Below are 22,587 nucleotides of genomic sequence, written 5' to 3' on the forward strand. Positions count from 1 at the left end.
AGCGATTTTTAACTGATAGCTATCAAGGGTAACCATGGCAATGGGGAATGTTGCGGGGATCCAAAATGTCGTTTGAATGACACGAATGACGTCATCCCGAGCTCGGGGCGGTCGGCGATCCTGCGTTCAATGCTATTAGCTAGTTTTGCACCGCCATAAAGAACAAATTCAAGAACGCAGTAAATGTATTGAAAATGCGAGTCAAATGACAATGAACAGCTGAGAAGCCTTTGTCGAAAATTCAGGGTGAACTGGATCAGGCGATCGTCCTAACTTTCTGAACTGACGAATAAATGCAAGTCTGTCTAGAGTCCAGGGCGAAACTGCTGTTTTGAGTGACCAAATTTCGACAAAGAATTCTTGGTTGCTCATTATCATGAATGGCGCTTGACAAGTCTTCTCCTTTGTTCCAGATAGCGTTGTGTGTTGCTGTGCGGAAACCTCCTATTGACACAGGCATTCTCGGATTTTCAGTTAATTTTCAATAAAGCTCGCTCGGTAGAAATCATAATTTGTGCGGCAAAAAGACAAATTCGGGATCTGCGAGGAGTCGGAACACTTTCAGCAGGTTACCAGTTAGATTGAGTTCGTGCAAGCGCGAGCATTATTTTCATCGCTCCAATTATTTTTCACCGGAAGTTACGTAGGTCCGCTCCCAGCTACCTCAGCAGCTGCTACATCGTCGTAAGCTGGGGGAGGTTCATCACACGACATACTCAGAGAATATCCTCTGTTCGTCCCCGATGATGTACCGTTCCCTACGCGGTTCGGACGTGGGGACCGAGGCCCAGGTGTTGTTCCGTTACCATGGTTACTAAAAAGAACAAGAAAACAAAAACAAAAAAGGATTGCTTACAAATCATGAGATAACAATATGCAATGTAATTAAACATGATTAATATACAGTGCGTATCAAAAAAAGTTTACACTTTGAGAAAAGCCCTGGGGATTAAAAAATATACAACATGTGGGTAATTTTTTCACATATAATCTTGGGTTTGGGTCTCATCTATCAAATGAAAGTAAAAGTTTTGACAGCATTTTACACTTGAGTGAGCACTGTCCATTTTTGTAAAGCTCGCAGAAATCTGTTTGCGCAGAAATGCTCGTTTTTACGCTGTGTCAAGGGGAACGGGCGAAATCAAACTTACCCTGCGAAACATTTTTCATACATTTCCCTTGCACTTTTACTCAATTTAGATAAAACGGATACATTCAAGCATTTTGTAACAATTTTGCCACCCAAATTGAGATTTCAACACTTAGTAAGCACAACCTTTACCCTTTTGTGCCAGCTGGATCTGAGGACATAACTGCATCTGAACAAAAGTTTACATCAGACATCTCCAGCATTTTTTCACTAAGTTTTTATCATTTAAAGTGGGTTTACATTTAATTTTTCATATAATACTTGTTTCTCCACACTTTTCCCAAGCTTGACAATAATTAACAAAATGAAAATCAAGCCTAATCCATTCATGTAAATCACAGCTCAGTGTAAAGCAAATATAGTCTTGATGGCCTCGGATTGTGGGGGAGTGGGGTGGGGCGCAATGCACTGTTCGAAGTGTTTTGGGCAAGGAAACAAGTTAAAAAAGGTAAAAGATATCTTCAAATCAATTTTACTAGCTAAATTCCACATGGTCTTCATGATTAAGGTCTACATTTATTCGCATAACTATTTCAGAGTTCTGCGCAAATCATTTTTCACTAACTTTTCAAAAGTAAGTGGTGCTCACTCAAGCGGAAATATTTTTCGATAGTTATATCTTCGCATGCTTCAATCGATCTGTACCAATGTTAAAATGTGAAAAAATCTTCAGGATATTACAAATGTATAATTTTACAGGATTTTTTCAAAGTGTAAACTTTTTTTTGATACGCACTGTATATACCTGGCAGGAATTTATTCCCTGAAATGCCGAGCGCGTAAAAGCTGCTTGAGCTACAGCCATGCAGGGTAATAATTACCGTGTTTACACTTAATCGGCATTTGAATCGGCTCGCGGTTCTGAACCGCGAGCCGATGCAGCATCGGCTTTTTCATAGCGTGTAAACGCGAGTAACTTGAATCGGCTCGCGGTTCAGAACCGGCAATTTGCACCACCAAAGTAGTAGGTTCTGAACCGCGAGCCGATGCAGAATCGGCTTTTTTACTACGTGTAAACAGAAAGCCGATTCTGCACCGGCAATTTGTGCGCATTTCAATTACTTTACCATTGTGACGTATTTGTTAGCGCACTGATCCAGCGTTGTCTTTATTATGACGTATATAGGTATGCGTATCATTTCAAGTTTTTGCATCGGCTCGCGGTTCTGAACCGTGAGCTGTAACAACGTGTAAACGCAATCCAAATGCCGATTCTGCATCGGCAATTGGTTCAGAACCAATTGCCGATTAAGTGTAAACACGGTAAATATCCAAGTCCTTTGGAAGCGCATAGAGACGTTATTCATAATGTGTTATGCGCTATACAAGAACTGAATATCAGTATTATTATTATTATATTCTAATATTCTTGCACCCGATTTCACGTCAGTAATTAATTAGTAAATGTCATTTCAGGAACACTACACAATCTTTTTTCTTTTAACACTAATTGAAAAAAAAATGCATGATAAAGCATCTCACATCGTATATAGCATGTTATCTATTTGATTTATCATATACAATCATGGCCTTTTCATGAAGGTGGTGGCGCCAAGAAATATTTGAGCTTGATTTTTTCCTCACTTTTAGATGGACAATGAAGGTTCTAAATACATAATTTGAGTGTAAAACGACAAAGACTGCATGTTCAAGACTACATTCTGAATAATTATCACTACAACATTCTATTACATATCCTTATTTTGTTTGATGTAGCCTCTCGTTATAACAGGAAGTATAATAAACTTCCACAAATATACATTTCCAAAAAGACTTTCACTTCAAAATATTATATCGAATAAGTGAATGAATAGTAGAAAAGGTTACAGGTCATTGTTAAGTCATTGCCATGATTGACTGTCATGGATGTGCCGGATGGTTAGGCCATGTTTTCCCATGACACAGTCATGCCCGAGGTACTGACCTATTGCTGGTGCTGGCCTCGATAGATCGTACAAAGTTTGTTATGTGGTTATTTTCCTAAATGCTATATAAAGACATTAAATGCTTGGTATAGAAAGCATCAAGAGAGCAGACAACTCTGGGTTCTCTCCGAAGGACCTGGTAGTGACGATTACTGCGTTATACCAAAAGACACTTGGCATATCGACTTAACTGTTTTAGACCCTGCTCGCATGGATTAGAATATAGATATTCTTATTCACCCCCTCGTTAGTCAATTGAAATGGTTGTGAATATTATGCAAAAATCAAAACGAACATTCCCCTTCAGTACATTGCAAACTACTATTTTAATCAGGTTCATTTACGCTACGGAACCTGATGCCTTCTCATTGCCAATTTAACCTGTTTCCTTGTACCAACTTAGTTCCTGGTGCTGATTTGAATTCAAGGAGGAAAAAATTAACGAACTCCAACAACTTACCTCTATTCGGAATTTTCTTTTCGTCATTTTACTTAATGATAGGCCTATGTGATATTAACAAAATGTATTATGTGTGTGGTGGAAAATACAGAAAAGATGACTTTGTTGTAGACCTATAATAAAAGACAAATGTTATTATACAGTGCACTGCAAAAACTCCGGTGTTGATTTAACACCAGCCCGGAATCTATATGTCCATACCGGAGAAGTATTGAAACAACACCAGTTTGGAATCAAACCGATGTTGTGTTAATACTAATTGGTGTTACACCAAAACGAAACTGGTGTTGGTTAACACTTCTCTGGTGTGGACATACATAGATTCCGGGCTGGTGTTAATTCAACACCGGAGTTTTTGCAGTGTGCGTCCCAGAAAAAAGGAAACCGGGAATACCATGTCTTTTTTTTTTCTTCAAAAGCAAATAAATTATGATACTAGTATTTCATTACAAAATTCAATTATTCCTCTTTATTTTGATACCTAACATGAAACGAACACTTCAAGCAAATGAGCAAGACGAGTGTGAAAGTTTAATGTCAAAACCAGTTTGCGCAGAAAAATTGGACAAGACTGGTTCGAGATACGACGACCGTGCTTATTCGACGATTGGCATTTCTTTTGTATTCTTTGTTACTTTCTCTCACTGATCCCTAAAATGAGAGTGGATTCCGATTCACACGTGAGTTTTGGGGCAAATCGTTTCTGATATGTTTATTGTTTTTAATCTGCCATGCGTGAACGATTTGCTTATAGCTGTTGGTTTCAAATTCGAGATGATATTCCACTCTTGCCATGAGTATCAAATTAATAGTAAAAAACACATTTAATAATTGTGAAATCTATCTCTGAAAACGCGTTTTCTTTTTCTTGGACGCATGCACTGTATAGTCCTTCGTGTTTTTGCTAGTATATCTCTGTTGACAAATAAACTTTATTGTCATTAAATGAGTTTTTACAGACGTCTATCGACCAGACATTATTATTTACGTCTAGGACCGAACTTAAATGTTACCATTCCAAAGACGTGACCAGGGCTCAAAACTCGAACCCGCAGCATCAGTTCGTAACATCCACCATCATGACCATCAAACTGGGATTACAGGCGCACACCACAACGCCAGTTCAATTTAGTAGCAAGCCTATCATATTTTTTTTTTATTTGTGGAGATTCACAGGCCACCCCATGATGAGACCTAACTTTCACAAACTCTGTTTCATCAGTGCTTGCTTGTCTGTTTTATAATATATTCATCATTGACATGTTCATGAAATTGCCCTTGCCCAAAATAGCTATCTGCCAACCATTGGCGGTCGAAAGGGTATATATATTAAGGGATGTAATAAACCGCCAACTTTTTTTCCGCCAAACTCAATTTAGAGCGTAAATTAAAATTATCCTTTCTATTACTGACGGTAGACAAGAGGGAGTAGAGGACTGGAGGACCCCATCCCGTTCCCTTTTTTTTTTTTTACATATGGAGTAGTTTTTTATCATTTTGTTTATTCAATTGCTTTAAATTTTGGACATAATTTGCATCGTATTTCTTTGGATAACTGATAGAATCCCAAGGTGACTGTGTATGTTTTTGTTAGAAAGGGGCAAATAAAACAAGACGTATTCAGATTTTGTGAGGGAATTTGACAGCATTTGTAAGGCTTATCAGTCTTATGACCATGATGACGAACAGAATGCAATTTAATATATTCTTATATCCTCAAAAAATACCAGAGACAGAGGTGAATAATGTCTTGAACTAGTACAGCAAAGTTGCTGGATCCACTAATATAACGTATATCACAATTAATTCTAATTTGTTTTAGAGATGACAAATTATAATTCACTTCCCACCAAAGGTATCAATAATACATTTTAAGGCAAAAATAAATAATTTATTCATTAGTAACTATTTTTTTTTAAATCGCGGGTCAGATTTTCAGATATCATACACCATAAAAGAAAGCAAGAACCTGCATGCAGCCCCTTGAAAGTTTGTGACTAGTTTTGCCACAGACATATAAGTCATCATCAATTTACTCAACTTATCCCCTTCCCCTCCTTCCATCCATCCACCCCTCCCCTATCCCGATCCCCGGAGGATTCCGTATATGCCCTAGATCTGGGAAGCTTCCTGCATCTATAATTCAGACTGACATCCACGAACTAAACTTAGTCTCGTCGGAGTACAATAAACCTATGTATACCATTTAAGGGGTAATACACAGGTCACAATGAGGTTTCATTCTGTTTATGGTTCATAAACTAATTTCAGTCTTTTCACAAGCCCTCAATCATATATTAATTTTTAGGCTTACCGAATTTACAAATTTACGGAAAATTTCTTAGTGTCATATTAGATTAAGCCTATATCATGTGCAAGAAGTACTATCTACACGATCAACATTGGATCATTGTCTTGCCATTGTTCAATTTGTAAAATACCATGATTGAGTTAAATCATAATACAAATATTGAAAATCTATTCTTGTTCATAATCATGATAATATACTCCAAGTTCTTTTAAGGCCAAGCTCATCCAAACAAAAGCTTAACTGAATTGGCAAAACATTTTTTTTCTGGAAATCGTCTTCAATATCGGATGTAAAGAATGAAAGGCGTATCATTTCTAAGTTTAGTTTTGTGCAGTATGATTTCTTTCAATATTTCCTCTTTTAATAGAAAATACGATTTAATTGGCACCCTGAAATTGAAGTCCTCATGCATTTGTGTAACATTAAGAAACAGCTTATCTATCACAGCAAATTAAAAATTGTAATATGTCATACTTTAAGATTTTTACTTTAGAAATAGTGGGTGGCCACCTGTGTGTGAAATCTTCGGCTCTCTCATATGCATTTGCATTTCCCAAGTGCTGTGCACAGAATTGTTTTGGGGAAAATCATGTGATTTTTGTTTTAAATGTCATAACTTTCTTCAGTTTTATGACCTTTCTTTATCTATTTTTAGTCAAACCTATTTTTTGAAGGGAGGGGGTGATAACATTCACCTTAAACCACGATTTCGAGTGTGGAACAAACGGATTTGAGTTTACTGATTTAGTGAAGAATTAGTTCAGTTACATTTATGTTCAAAATGAAAGTGTTCTCAGATTTCAAAAATGATGTAATATAAATAGACAATGTGTGCTTAAAAGGACCTCCTTCGCGTCCTAATTTAGTTTAGCTCTGAGTGCAATAGATACAAGATATCATTTGTCATCAACAATTTTGATTATATTACATGGGGCTCACTAAATTGAATAGGAAATATTATTCGATGACATATCATTTTTCATCGCGCTATTCATACTGCAATTTTACTAATCTGTGTAATCTCCTTCTCCACCGCAAGCATACTTTGCCCCGAAAACTTATTCTTACTGAAAACTTATTCTTACTGCATGCCCCAATATGCACTAGCTGTACCATGTCTTTTTTTAATCTGTTACTTTAAATCTGCCACATTACAACAACTGCATATTGTTACAATTTGTGCTAAGTCATTATTATAATGTTTGTTTGTTTCTTTTTTTCCTTAGCTCGACATCTCTATATATCTCATATTTTTTTTCTTCATTATGAAGTTGATTAAACAATGTAACCAATATTTGGTAAACGTATGGTCATTGTAGAGTTGTCAGAAGCAAGACCACATCATTATACCGAATAAGTTATTTAAAACAAAATTTTGAGACAACCCCACTTAGCAAGTTGTCAACAAATACCATTCACTGCAGTAGGTAAATGAAAGTTAAGGCGACCGCACACCTTACGATTGGTCTGCTACCCGATTTTAGAATAAGATGTAGAATTTGATGCTAATCTTGAGACTTGGAATATCTTACTGTGTAATGTTCGAAATCATCGTACGAATACCTATGTTCAAATCTGTGACTATGCTATCATCCTTCTTATAATAAAAGCAAATTTAATATCTAGTCGTAATGACGTCATAACAGTCGTACGATTGGCTACGATTTGAAACTAATTTGGCTTTTACTCCAAAATAAAGGTTTGCAATCTTTCAAAATGGTTATAACAGTATTCTTTCAATTAATTTTAACCTCAAATAAAATGACATGTTCCATTCACATTTTCAGAAAATGAGCAAAGTGCGATTTGTTCCAAAATCGGATCGCGAACAGTCGTAAGGTGTGCGGTGGCCTTTAAATTATACGCTTATGGTCACAAGGTATCATACGGGACAAGATTAGCACAGAAATTGCGATCGAGTGGATTATAAATGATAGAAAGATGAGAAGAAAAAGGCCTGCCACATTAAAATCTTGTTTATGTAATATAATAATAATTATAATAAATAAATTATGGTGATGATGATGACGTTGATAATTAAAATCAATACTAGTTGCACAGAAATTGCGATCGAGTGGATTATAAATGATAGGAACTGAGATGAGAAGAAAGGGGCCTGCCACGCTCAAATCGTTTTTTTTTTAATGTAATATTATGATAATTATAATGAATAAATTATGGTGATGATGATGATGATGTTGATAATTAAAATCAATACTAGTTGCACAGAAATTGCGATCGAGTGGATTATAAATGATAGGAACTGAGATGAGAAGAAAGGGGCCTGCCACGCTCAAATCGTTTTTTTTAATGTAATATTATGATAATTATAATTATGGTGATGATGATGATGATTTTGATAATTAAAATTAATACTAGTAGCACAGAAATTGCGATCGAGTGGATTATAAATGATAGAAAGATGAGAAGAAAAATGCCTGCCACGTTCTAATTTTTGTTCATGTAATATTATGATAATGATAATGAATAAATTATGGTGATAATGATAATGTTAATAGTAAGAATTAAAGTAATATTAATGATAATGTTGAATAATAATAATAATAATAATGATAATAATAACAAAAACAATAATAATAATAATAATGATAATTAATGATCCGAAGGGCCAATACAACTCAGTAGAGTGCTCATTTTCGCTTCATACCAAATAAAAGATGATAATGAAATACACTAAGTCAGTGGATAATAATCAGATAATTACAGGATGGAGCAAAGAGAATGTTTTTCTCTTTTCGACAGCCAAAAAGATTGGAGAAATGGTGCCAAAAATGACCTAACAATCACAATCTAAAATACGTTATAACCCCCCCCCCAAAAAAAAAAAAATATATAATAAATAATGATATCTTTTTTCATAATAACCATGTTATAATTTCAACGTCTTCTTTCACAGGTAACACAATTAACAATGGGCAATATCACATGGAATGTATACAATTTTAGCACGAATAGGGGGTTTGTACCCCAGGCTTTTTGGATCATCGCCTATCTAGCTTTGACCTTTATTATTACGTAATACCAGCTGAATCACCTGTCATATGGATTGCAGAAAAGGGAAATAAGTTATTAGATCATTGATATAAACGAGCTTTCGCAGTGAGTGGTAAATTTGTAATGTTTGTGGTTAAAATTATTAATGATTAGTAACACTAAGGTACATGCATCTTAATGCGTCACTATCACTGACAATATGTATTGGCTCTGCATTTAATATGTAGACAAAATCAATGTACGAGTAATTTGAACTATTGGTACATGCCATAATTTCCAAAGACTTTACAGACATTATTGAGTGATTGATTGTAGCTTTAAATAGAGGACTTTGTATAGTAGTAACATTAAGCATGTTAAGAGACAAAATGGCAATAACAGGCGCGGATGCAGGGGAGGGGCGAGTCGGCCCCAGTCCTCTCCCCCTATTTTGGGGCAACAAAAAAAGGGGTCCTTTTTAAATTGAGAGAAACGCTAGAAAACAGAAAGAAAAGTAAGAAGGAGATAGTATACCTTTGTTTAATTTACGGCCTCGTAACGGCTGGCCCGACTCCCATAGGCCTGCTCGCAGTGGCACCGCATTCTGTTATGTATAATCACAAACCACGCTACCACACATGCGCACCCGTTAAAGACATTCTTCTGCACATATTTTCATGAATTCCTAATAACTAAATCGTCCCCTTTGTCAGAATGAAATATAAAAAAAATTCATCTCGCGCTTAAGAAGAGGAATAGGAGGATAGTCACCATTTTCATATGATAACAAAATGTCCTTTGAATGTCTCGGTCCTATAGGTAAAAATAATAATAATTTAAAAATATCAGCTCGTGCTTCGCGCTCGCATCATTTCTTAAGTGCGATCCACATCCACTTTACAATTTTCCAGCATTGTGCTTGAAATGGTGCTTAATTTGATACTTTTTAAGATCGGAATAGAATATCAAATATTTTTAGCTCACGCTTTGCACTCGCATTATTGAATTTCATTAATAAAAAATCTATTCAGAATGCCAAGATACCGGGTCTAAATCTAAAACACATCTAAAACGCATGTTTATTAAGATACGCAGCTGGTGTTATTATAAGTTATCCAGTTTCAGATCAAAATACAAGAAGATGACCAATTACCCATCCTTTTCATGATTTACAAAACACGAATAGAGTGTTCAACTTTTAGGTTTGAATCTAATTTTTTTTTAGCTCGCATCAATTGTTATATAGGATCACAAACATTGCACAGAATGTTCAATTTTCAGGACAAAATACATGAAATTTCCACAAATTTTAGCTCGCACTATCTAATAGGGCTTATGAGATTATTAAATATTTATGTTGTTTTATAAGAATAAAGCTAAGAAGTGACTGTTAGGACTACCCCTTCAAAGAAAAAAAAAACTTTGAGCGGCCGATCGACGAAAATGTGGGTGAAAATTTTGTCGGCCCTCCCTATTGGCGAAAGCTTGATCCGCCCCTGAATAAAATATCCAAAAGTGAAAATCCTCTTTGACCTTCTCGCAATTTATAAACCAGTAATTATCATGTGAAAATTATATGTACCGGATGAATATGAACCGGAAGTAATTCAATTATGTGAACTTTGGGGGTGAGGAGAATGTCAAGGCAGGTTTTTTATCTCTTCGTGACCATCGTTTGATGTTGCTTCCTGAGTCTTTGTGTTAATTCAATTAACAAAAATAGCCACAGGTACAACTGATAATGATATGTGTTTAATTATAAACCTTATCCAATTCCTTATCGATGCTCTTCAACATTTTCAAGCGTGGATTAAAAATACATTTTAAGCGGGGGTAAGTTCTGAAAAGTAAGAAAATGTTATAATGAGCAAACTCCTTATTTTCTTTAAGTGTCGACTGAACAATCCCTGAACTCATAATCCTATACAATATTATCGAAGTGAAAAAGGGAAAATAATTTGGTACTGAAACTCCATTGGTGTGGTAAAGCCTTATGAACGTTGTTATGGTGCAAGTTTTAACCATGGACCTACATCTTAGGTTTAACAACCATTGATCATATTAAAAGGCTACAATAACGAACAAAGATTTAGGTATATTATTTCGCAATGATAAACCCATCATATTTTTTACAGATAAATTACATCCAGACGTCTTGATACAAAAATCCTCTGAATCATCATTTTGTAGTGTTCAAAGTCCATTTGTCTCTTATCTGAGAACCAATAATTTTTTTGCATTCATCATTTAGAAAACTACAAAACAATTTAATGTTACTAAGTGTCAGAATAACGTTAAGATAATTATAATCTATTTTGTATTTAGTTATTACCATTACTACAAGCCTTTAGATCGGTGTAAAGTATAAAAAGAATCCATATCATCACAATTAGAAATACACTCTTAAAAATGTTGGGCAACATACTGTCCACACAATAATTGATAACTTTATCCAATTCTGAGTAGTTTTAAAGCAATAATGTCTGAATGTGTGCTTTGGGTGAAAACTACACAGTATTGGATAAAAACTACCCAGAGTTGGATGATTTTTAACCATTTGTTGTGTGGACAGTAGGCCTATGTTGCCCAACATTTTAAGAGTGTATAGTAGAAGTATACCTAAAATGGGATGGCAATACCAATATCATCATGATCAAAAGAAGTATTTACATCCAAGAACTTTGAATGTTGGCATGTTCTATGTGTTTCAATGGTAACGAAACAAATTTTGACAAAAATTGGGTATCTGGCCAAGAGGAAGGCTTGCGGCGGCCCATACAAGCAATAGCCTGTCGTATTTCATAACATACAATACTGGATATTAGCAGTCCAAATTTTGTTTGTCAATATATATGTTATATGGAAATGAGCCAAGCCACTGAAGCCAGAGACCACAAAATGTATGGGTCATTGCAAGATGTAGACTGAAACTATTAAAAAAATCGTCTGTATATGAGTTCCTACGTTTTTGCACTGCAAAGAAAAAATAAATGTTGGTTGTTAATCAACGTATTGGCCAACATTGGTGCACTAATGAACAAACGAAATACTTTGGTATTTCATTAATGGCTAAACCAATGGAAAGTATGAGATGAAAGAAAATAGATATTGAAAACAATCGAGCCTCTCCCCCCCCCCCCTGTTACACCCACAAATGTAATAATCGCCCACAAATGTAATAACGCCCACAAATGTAATAACACTTTACCCACAAATGTAATAACGCCCACAAATGTAATAACACTTTACCCACAAATGTAATAATTTCACCCACAAATGTAATAATGCACTTTACCCACAAATGTAATAATTTTTGATCGCCCACAAATGTAATAATGACTTTACCCACAAATGTAATAAATTTGAAGGGATTTTTGGCGAATCTGTTCTAAACTAAAATCCTATAGTAATGCGTTCATATAGCACAAAAGTGCAAAGTCTGTTTTCCAGACCCGGTTAATAAAACATTATAGTACAATTCCAAAGTCTTTTTCCAGACCCGGTTGTTTCAAAATTATAATATACGTCCAAAGTCTTTTTTCCAGACCCGGCTAATTCAAAAATTATAATGCAAGTCCAAAGTCTTTTTTCCAGACCCGGTTGTTTCAAAAATTATTATACATGTCCAAAGTCTTTTTTTTCAGACCCGGTCGTTTCAAACATTATAATAGAAGTCCAAAGTCTTTATTCCAGACCCGGTTGTTTCAAAAATTATAATATACGTCCAAAGTCTTTTTTCCAGACCCGGTTAATTAAAAAATTATAATATACGTCCAAAGTCTTTTTTTCAGACCCGGTTAATTAAAAAATTATAATGCAAGTCCAAAGTCTTTTTTCCAGACCCGGTTGTTTAAAAAGTTATAATATACGTCCAAAGTCTTTTTTCCAGACCCGGTTGTTTCAAAAATTATAAAATACGTCCAAAGTTTTTTTTCCAGACCTGGTAGTTTCATAATCATTATAAGTCCAAACTAAGATACGATAATGATATTCTAGTGGAATAAAATGAGAATCGAGCTTAGTCTTTTCTCCAGACCCAGTTAATTAAAACTGGTGGAAAAGTAACAAAGACCCCAACTCTCTTGTGAATATTAAATAACATGGAAATATAGCGTAGTCTTTCATCCAGACCCAAATCTTTCAAATAACAAATGAATAATAATAATAATAAATTAGTAATAATAAAAAAAGCAAACAAGGACCCACGATCCTATTTATGTTGAAATAACATGGAAATATAGCGTAGTCTTTCCTCAAGACCCAGATCTTTCAAATAAGAAATGATGAATGATAATAATAAATTAGTATTAATAAAGAAAAGCAAACAAAGACCCGCGATCCTCTTTATGATGAAAAACATGGAAATATAGCGTAGTCTTTCCTCCAGACCCAGTTATAAAAGTCATTTAAAACACAACAACAACAAAACAAAGACCCTGCAATCTTATCAACATTGAATAACATGGAAATATGATGTAGTCTTTCCTCCAGACCCAATTATTTCAAAATAACCAAAATTATTAAAAAAGAATAACAGAATCTAAGGCCCAACTATCCTTCAAACTAAGAACCTTCAATAAATAAAAGTTTAGAGAGTTTTCTTTATTCCAGACCTTGTCATTTTAAAAATAAGATAAAGGAAATCCTCATAACTAAGACTCAATCATATTCTTGTGCCTGTTCAACATGAATAAGATGATTGGGGGAGTATTTCATCAACATTTATGTCCGACAAGTTGTCAGATCTGACAACTGTTCTTGATGTTGATTGGCTAAGAAGCAGTGCTACCAGTGTCGGATAAAACGTCAGACAACTCCTTTCATGAAATGCTCCCCGGGCTCTAAGTTTTGATGTTGTTTTTTTTATATTAAATTTCTTTGCCTGAAAGACAAAATGAATGTTTAATTACATCATTTATTACAGGATGTTAGGCTGGAAGAGGGTTAAATTTTTTTGTTCTGTTTTTTTTTAAATAAACTGGTCTGGTCAAATTAAGTATGCGTTATCACAAGGGTTTTATAGTTTGGAAGATGCTGGGGTCTAAGTTTTAAGATTAATGTTTCGCTTAATTTGTATTTTAAAGAGAACTGGGTGAGTGGTAAAGACAACACTCTAAGCCCAAGCATTTTAAGTGGGTTTAATTTTGAAGATTGGTCTTAGCTGTGATTTTTTTTCAATATTTGTTTATCTTTTAAATAACCGGGTCTAGACGAAAGACTAAGCATAATACTCGTGTTATTCCACAAGAATGAGAATATGACAAAGTCTTTTGTTTTTAAGATTGTTTAAATCATTTTTAAACTACTGGGTCTGGAATAAAGACAACGCTCTAAACATGTGCTTTTCTATATGCATGGTCTTAATTTGGAGGATTGTTGGTTCTAAGATTCGTTTTGGGGGTCAGTAATTAGATTATTGGGTATTCGTTTTATAATATTTGTAAAAACTATTTTATTTTTTCCAAATAATAACCAAGTCTGGAGAAAGGATCTTTGCTTTACCCATACATTATTACAATGTTTTGTAGGGGTCGTAGTATTATTAAAAAAACTGGGTGTGGGGTAAAGACATACTTTTTACTGGGTGAAACTTTGGAAAATTGGTCTTAGATTTGAAGTTTTTTAAATTCATTTTTTAATACCCGGGGCTGGAGGAAAGACTTTGGACTTATATTGTAATTGTTTAATTATCCGGGTCTGGAAAAAAGACTTTGCACTTTTGTGCTATATGAACGCATTTCTATAGGGTTTAGTTTTTAGTTTTAAGTAACCGGGTCTGGAGAAAAGACTACGCTTGATTCTCTTAGCGCATATATTCAAAATATACGCCGTATAAGTTGAAAAAACAACAAAGACATTAATTCCACTAGTTTTAATCAACTGGGTCTGGAGAAAAGACTAAGGTCGATTCTCATTTTTATTCCACTGGAATATCATTATTGTATCTTAGTATGGACTTATATTATAATTTTAGAAATAAACGGGTCTGAAAAAAAAGACTTTGGACTTGCAGTATAATTTTTGAATTAACCGGGTCTGAAAAAAGACTTTGGACTTATATTATAATTTTTGAAACAACTGGGTCTGGAAAAAAAAATTTGGAAGTATATTATAATTTTTGAAACAACCGGGTCTGGAAAAAAGACTTTGGACTTATATTATAATTTTTGAAACAAACGGGTCTGAAAAAAAGACTTTGGACTGATATGATAATTTTTAAACAACCGGGTCTGGAAAAAAAGACTTTGGATTTATATTACAATTTTTGAAATAACCTGGTTTGGAAATAAGACTTTGGACGTATATTATAATTTTTGAAACAACCGGGTCTGGAAAAAAGACTTTGGACTTATATTCTAATTGTTAAAACAACCGGGTCTGAAAAAAAGACTTTGGACTTGCATTATAATTTTTGAATTAACCGGGTCTGAAAAAAGACTTTGGACCTATATTATAATTTTGAAACAACCGGGTCTGGAAAAAGACTTTGGACTTGTACTATAATGTTTAATTAACCGGGTTTGGAAAAAAAGACTTTGCACTTTTGTGCTATATGAACGCATTACTATAGGATTTTAGTTTAGAACGGACTCGCCAAAAATCCCTTCAAATTTATTACATTTGTGGGTAAAGTCATTATTACATTTGTGGGCGATCAAAAATTATTACATTTGTGGGTAAAGTGCATTATTACATTTGTGGGTGAAATTATTACATTTGTGGGTAAAGTGTTATTACATTTGTGGGCGTTATTACATTTGTGGGTAAAGTGTTATTACATTTGTGGGCGTTATTACATTTGTGGGCGTTATTACATTTGTGGGTGCAACACCCCCCCCCCCCCCAAAAAAAAAAAAAGCAGAAAACATAAATGGGAAAATGAAATAGAAATGAAAAAAAAATGTGTTGCAAAATTTGCTTTTGACTCAGGTCGAGACCATCTTGACCGAATCCTATTTATATTGGAAGTGGTGGGGGGGGGGGGGCTGGTTAAAAAATAAACATAAACAGGCCTAATATTAGAATCTGATTAAAGATTGTTTTTTCTCGTTTATCCATAAATTGATATGTACATTTTGTGATAGGGCGCAGGTTAGCTTTAGAAAAAGAGTAGGGCCTATATAGCGCTATATTTTTATGCTTATCCTGGCGAGTCGGGTCCCAATTTAAGCAATTCCAACCCATATAGGCAAGAGATGATTTGTGGATTTAAATGTATATCATACAGCCACTTGGAAAGATAATTGGTCCAATCTGATAGTTTGTTATCCTGGTTGACGAGCACGAAATAACACTTCAAAAACTGATTCATCAAATCTATGAGGTTGATAATGAGCAAAATGGCCAACTTGTACTCCTTTTGGAAAGAAAAGAATTGGTGACCATTTTGCTCCATTAAAGCAGATACGAACCAATAGCACCATCTCGAGTCCTCAACTACTCATATCTGGCCAGTTTCCTGACCCATAATGCTAGTGTAGTCTAGTAATATAGACCCACGTGAATAATAACATGCTTATTAACTACTCAATACATTTATACCGCAATAATTATGTTACCTATAGTAGCAAAACAGTAACTTTTCCTCTTAAAGCATTTTCGTTTCTCTGTATACAAATAGAATTATATGTCAATTCATTCTATGTAGTATTAGTAAATATCTGAAAACGCATATTTTAAGACTTTGTATTTATAACACACAGCCAATGAGAGACCACACACAGTTCAATCCCCCTTTAAATTAATAATACTTGCTAGATTGGTCTAGCGGTTTTTGACAAAGGATACAAAGCGTAACTACCATTATTATTGAGCTAGACATAAACGATAAATCAATTAGACAGTTTGCCAACAGCAACAATAAAAATGATCAATTATTGCTATTAAGTCAACCACGTCTGTCGCATCATGCCATGAAGAAAAAAGACCTATCCTATAATAATAATAATAATAATAATAGCGGTATATTTACCCAGGGTAGCCGCTTCAGTTCCGAAAACTGTTCTCCCAGCGGGCCCTGTCGCAGGGCAAAGATAAAGTTGGCAGACATTTTTATTGCTATCATTGTCAAGTCTGTAATATGTAATATTCTAAGCCTTCAATCTGTTTTAAAACTATTCCATAATTCCCAGGAGGTCACTGTCACATATTCAACGCACAATCTATCATCATTCATGGCCCTTTATTCATTATCACTCGAAGATTATTCATAAAACTTTCTAATCTGTGTAGGTCAGTTAGAGAACAAGGGTGATGATAGCATTGCTAATTCATTCTTCCTATAGTAGGCCTACTGTTAATCAACAAGGCCCACCACTATTAAGACCTCAACAAAAGCAGGGTTAACTTTCCTTTGGCAGGCACTCTTATCCCAATTTGTTCAATAAATGTCTTGTCTCATCCCATAGTGTTCTAATCAAATTTCGTCTAACAGCCATGTAGCCGGTAATTATTCTAATTGCTACTTTGGTTCATTAAATATATACTTTGTCCATTCATATCATACCCACTGGTGATTATAATTGCAAAAAATATTTCTTAAACCTCTCTTCAACGTTACGCATAACTTAAAGAAGGCTACACTGCCTATGATAATAACCTGGAATGTAGTATTGTTAGAAATGAATGCCCTAAGAAAATGGGAATTTAAATTATGTTCATTAAATGTAGAACAATGTTCATTTTACGTTTTTAGCGAATAGAAGTTTGTACCAGGAGTTCAAGATGACTGTCATCACTAGCCTGTAATATGTATTCGTATATATCTTAAACATGGATATAAGCTGCTTTTTGTATGCATTACGTTAATGTCATGTTTTATTTTTGTTGTTGTCGATTATCATTATTATTATTATTATCATTATTGTTATTGCTAAAATCATTGATATTTTTTGTTTATGTTTTTTTATATCATCAAGTCTGTCACTTCAACAACAAGTTGTTTAAACTTCTTAAACAACTTGTTTAAAAAATTAAACAATTTAAAGAGGCTTATGGGGGTGATCAAGAGCCCGCGGTACCACTTTAATCATGGGAATGAAGAAAAAGGAGAGTATGGCAAGCCAGAAAGATTTCTTCATGATACTAATTTACTGTTGTTCAAGTCTGTCACTTCAACAACAAGTTGTTTAAACTTTTGAAACAACTTGTTAAAAAAAATTTAAACACTTGTTTAAAAAGAGTAAACAGTAGTTGTTAGAATGACGGGCTTAAACAACATGCTTACAATTTTAAACAGAATTTTTACAGTGTTGACGGACGCAAAAGAATAGCTTGTAAAGCACCCCTTGTATGTTTACTGTATGAAATGGGAACAACTTATTGAAGATCCAAGAGGCTTCTGGGGGGTGATCAAGAGCCCCTCGGCACCACTTTTAGTGGGTGCAAAGAGGGATCTCCTCCCTATAAAGAAAGAAAAGAGGAAAGAAAGAAAGAAAGAAAGAAAGAAAGAAAGAAAGAAAGAAAGAAAGAAAGAAAGAAAGAAAGAAAGAAAGAAAGAAAGAAAGAAAGAAAGAAAGAAAGAAAGAAAGAAAGAAAGAAAGAAAGAAAGAAAGAAAGAAAGAAAGAAAGAAAGAAAGAAAGAAAGAAAGAAAGAAAGAAAGGAAGGAAGGAGGGAAGGAAGGAAGGAAGGAAGGAAGGAAGGAAGAGAGAGAGAGAGAGAGAGAGAGAAAGAAAGAAAGAAAGAAAGAAAAAATAGAATAAAAAGAAAAAGAAAAGCGAGAGAAAATATAAAGGGGAGAAATAATAACAACGAGGAAGTTTATTTTGATGCATGGAGCTATTATAGCTCCATGTTGATGTACAAACAACAAGCGACAGGCTTCATAAGTTGGAGTTCCGTGTTGAATGTATATAGGGGCGCAATTACTTGCCCCCTATCGGGCGCGAGATTCTCGCGTAAGATTTGCGATCAGTTAAATATTGCAAAACTAGCGATCCTGATTGGTTGACAATTGGCCTGTTAAACATCTTTCGAATGTAACAATGGCATTAATTGGCCATTATCTTTTGGGTTGATTTAATACAAAATTTTGATCTTTTGATCATTATACACAAAATTAGCGATCGTTCCGAGTGAATGATGAAGTGGTAATTCTTATTATACAATTCGACTTATTAAAAGATTAAATCAACTTGTTCATATTTTTGTAAATTTCTTATTGTAGGTGGCTCGACACCATTACATCAGAGTCCCAGAAAATATTATATAGGTATTAGGGAGTTTTCGATTTAACAACGGAGAAGTATCGCATCTACAACTCATCGATTCCTTTGAAAATGCAATTAAAATGAGCAGAGAAGCTTTTGTCGAAAGTTGGTGGACTAGGACATCAGATCATCCGAAGATTTGCTCCGGACGAACAATTTCAAATATGTCGTTGTCTAGAGTCGAGATATTCCGATGCTGTCCCGGTCCACCAACTTTCGACAAAAGCCTCTCAGCTCAAGCCACTGTGATTTGACTTGCAATTTCAAAGGAATTGGTGTGTTGTAGAGGGTGTTTCTGTAGTAAATGCGAAAAGTCCGGATTGATGATGATGTGGAAGAGGTTCATCGTATTGAAGGGTGAAGTTGAAGAAATTAATCGGTTGTTTCACGGTGGATCAAACGTTTGATCCATCGTTATCCATTGATCCATCGTGGAATAACCGATTAATAAGTTCTTCAACTTTAATATAGGTATTACTTGTAAATTATGTTCGGTTGTCAAAGCACTTTGGTGTAAAGCACTGTATAGTAATGGTGTCATCAAAACCGGCCAAACGGCGGGAAAATGAAAAAGTGGTTTAAATGTTAGTGAGATTTACATAAAGTTGATGACATACCTTTGAGAACATTGGTTAGACCAACCAGTTTGAGGACTGTAATCCACAGATACAGAAGTAAATTGATGTCGACATTCATACTCAGGGGGTGGCACCTCTATGCTCATAGCGGAAGATAAAGCAATAGTTGAGCCTCTTCTTCTACTTCTAGGTCGTGACCCCCGGTATTGACAGTACACATAACAGGTCGGTACACCTACCACCCACGGATAAATTATTCCAACCACTAACAGATATCCGCGATTATGCAAATAATATCCGACAAAAATCATTGCCAGACCGGCTAGTACAATCAAACTGATAAATGATATCAAAAAGTATCCTTGGCGCTGGCGTTTGAAACAAGATCGGCGAACCGTTCTCGGCTCACAATTTGTACGTTCCACTGTAGCCTCGGTTCGACCGCTGGCGAAGAAAATCGGATAGCAGGTTGCTGTCCGGCTAAAGTCGGATATTGATCCCCGGACTGTACTTGCGTCATCTGTCTCGGAGTGCGGGTTATACTCCTCGGTTAATTGAATACTCCTGGCAAGAGCTTCCGTATCCGAATCCATCGTTCAGGTTAATTTTTAGTCGAGGTCAAGAACGATGAAGATTCCCAATCAAACTGGCTAATTGTAGTTCTACCCCGGTAACTCGGTAAATTAAAATATGAATCACCGACTTTGCTTACTTCGCATGTGCTAAATTTCGTCGAGGATAGGTGCTGGCCGGCATAAAGTGACATAGTATATTGCCAAATCATTGATCTGCGTTATGATATTATTCACATAATAACGAGAGTTTACATTCAATATTTCTTCTTGATCGTGGCGATGTATTTCCAAACCTGTATATAATGGCGATATCCTCGTCGGATGTTCATCTACATTCATCACAACTAAAGGGAGAATGAGTCGAAAACTTCCAGAAACAACCCTTATCAGTTTATTAGAAACTCTTTCCAATGTAATTTACATCGTATCGGTAATCACGTATCCATATAAGTCAAAATTATCACAGAAATTCGTCGAAGTAAAACTAAGCTTAAAACTACATCCATGGAATGAAGATCCTTATTCACTTTGACTCCAGAATAAACCGACGCAAAGGAGAAACAAGACTGAATAAATCTTATTATGAACTTTACGTCCAAAGCAGATACAAGTAGAGATCAACGTCGAACTTTAAGAGTCGTTTCAGCAAAGATCGATCGCTGAGGAAAGCTTGATAGTGAGTAGTGTCATTAAGCTCTTGAACAGAGAGTCATTGTAAAAGTGAAGTACTACTTCCAACGTACAGTACCCGGAAAATCTACGACGTGCGTGCGCGCGAAATGAATTATCCCATCTATCCCCCTCTCTCTCCTTTTCTCTCTCCCTCTCTCTCTCTCTCTCTCTCTCTCTCTCTCTCTCTCTCTCTCTCTCTCCTATTTGATATTGCTCAATGCTCAAAAAATCATTTTAAAAATCGTGATAATTCGCCCCTTTGAAGGCCAACTCAACCGACCTCAAATACCATACAAGGTTGTGTTGCCCTTTTTTTTTCTTTTTGCAGGTTGCGAGGGACTGCCCCCTTTCCTCGACCTACCCCATATTTTTTATTCATGTTTTGAAAATCTTATCATTTTTTAAATGGGCTTATTTGCTATCATATTTCTCCCCTGCAAAGAGCAAGGGTGAATCCCGAGTTCACCAGAAAATCAAAGTAAAATGAAATAGAACCATTTTAGAAAAATTGCAAGCATGGCAAGAGAGCGAGGAGAGCAGGCCAAAATTCGAAATCTTTTGATCTGAAGTAAACCTGTTTTATATCATGCTATTTAAAAAAGGTTTAATTGATTAGTCATTAAAACGAATCAGGTGAAAAAAAAATCCGCTTCTGAGAACATCATAAGATATTTTTGTCAAGGCACACCAATCTTCTGAAATGGTTCGAGTATTTGAAAGGTGTGGAAAACTATGCCGTAATTAACAGAGGTTGTGAAACCCGTAATGTTAATATCCATATCTTCTTTATTTTACCTTCCAAAAACTATAGTTACCTATTCATTTTTTAAACAGCATAATTCATATTGGCCTACCTTCTATACATAAACGAAGTTCAACACACCGTAGGCATGTTTCCGTACAACAGACATCCCTTAATACAACTTTATGCATAAATATTCGATTCATAATAGTGTCAGTAATTTTCAGTGAACCGTGACATGTTTTTTGATTGAACTGGGAACAGGAATGGAAATGACCTGAAAAGCTATATAGTGGTCATGCAGTAAGCTGGATATCACTCTGATCTATTTCAGTATGGCCAGATTAAAGTAGGTCGGTTGTTCAACACATTGATGAAATTAGCTGCAACAAAGGTTCGTCACCCCTCCCACCTACTAAATGTAATACTTATTATTTTCCATTTTCTTCACTTAGACTGGCCTAGGAGGACGCACTTTGTCAGGGGACTGGGTTTGCTTTTGTGGGTCAGCAAAAAGAGTACGAAAATAGAATTACTAATTATTGTCGAAGCAACGGGAAGTTTGGTAAGGATGTCGAAAAGTACAAGGGTACTTTATGCAACCAAAATAGATTAATTACTCACGTGCGGTAATATACAAAGAGAGTAAATAAGTTTTAATAAAGGTACCCACTTTGATACCAGTTTGTTCTATTTTTATGATAATTCTCCCATGTCATTACGCTGTGAGAATGAGGTTGCTTTTTTAGATCATAGTTCTTTCTTTGAGTCCCAGTGAGAAAGAGGAGAGGTGGAGAACATTATATGATCATGTCTATTTTATAAATTTTCATTGATTCCATAAGTGTTTTATCTGAATAATCAGTGTATCATGGCGTACCATACCATTCTGTCATTTTCCCCTAGTTACAACATCATCACGTCAAGATCTATCTTATATAGTATTATAAAATCGACTGCTTTTTAGCATC

General features: G+C 35.1%; 1 protein-coding gene across 1 annotated transcript; it reads right to left on the reverse strand.

Moving 5' to 3' along the window:
* Window positions 1-639: 639 nt before the first annotated feature.
* On the reverse strand, window positions 640-20,898 carry LOC129269971 (uncharacterized). Its single transcript, XM_054907410.2, has 2 exons — window positions 19,667-20,898; window positions 640-814 (listed from the first exon to the last, which is right to left on the reverse strand). Exons 1-2 carry the CDS (start codon window positions 20,218-20,220, stop codon window positions 640-642), a joined length of 729 nt encoding a protein of 242 aa, XP_054763385.2. The 5' UTR covers window positions 20,221-20,898.
* Between the last annotated feature and the right edge of the window lie 1,689 nt (window positions 20,899-22,587).

This window comes from Lytechinus pictus, chromosome 10 (genome assembly GCF_037042905.1).
Source record: "Lytechinus pictus isolate F3 Inbred chromosome 10, Lp3.0, whole genome shotgun sequence".
NCBI classification, from domain to species: domain Eukaryota; kingdom Metazoa; phylum Echinodermata; class Echinoidea; order Temnopleuroida; family Toxopneustidae; genus Lytechinus; species Lytechinus pictus.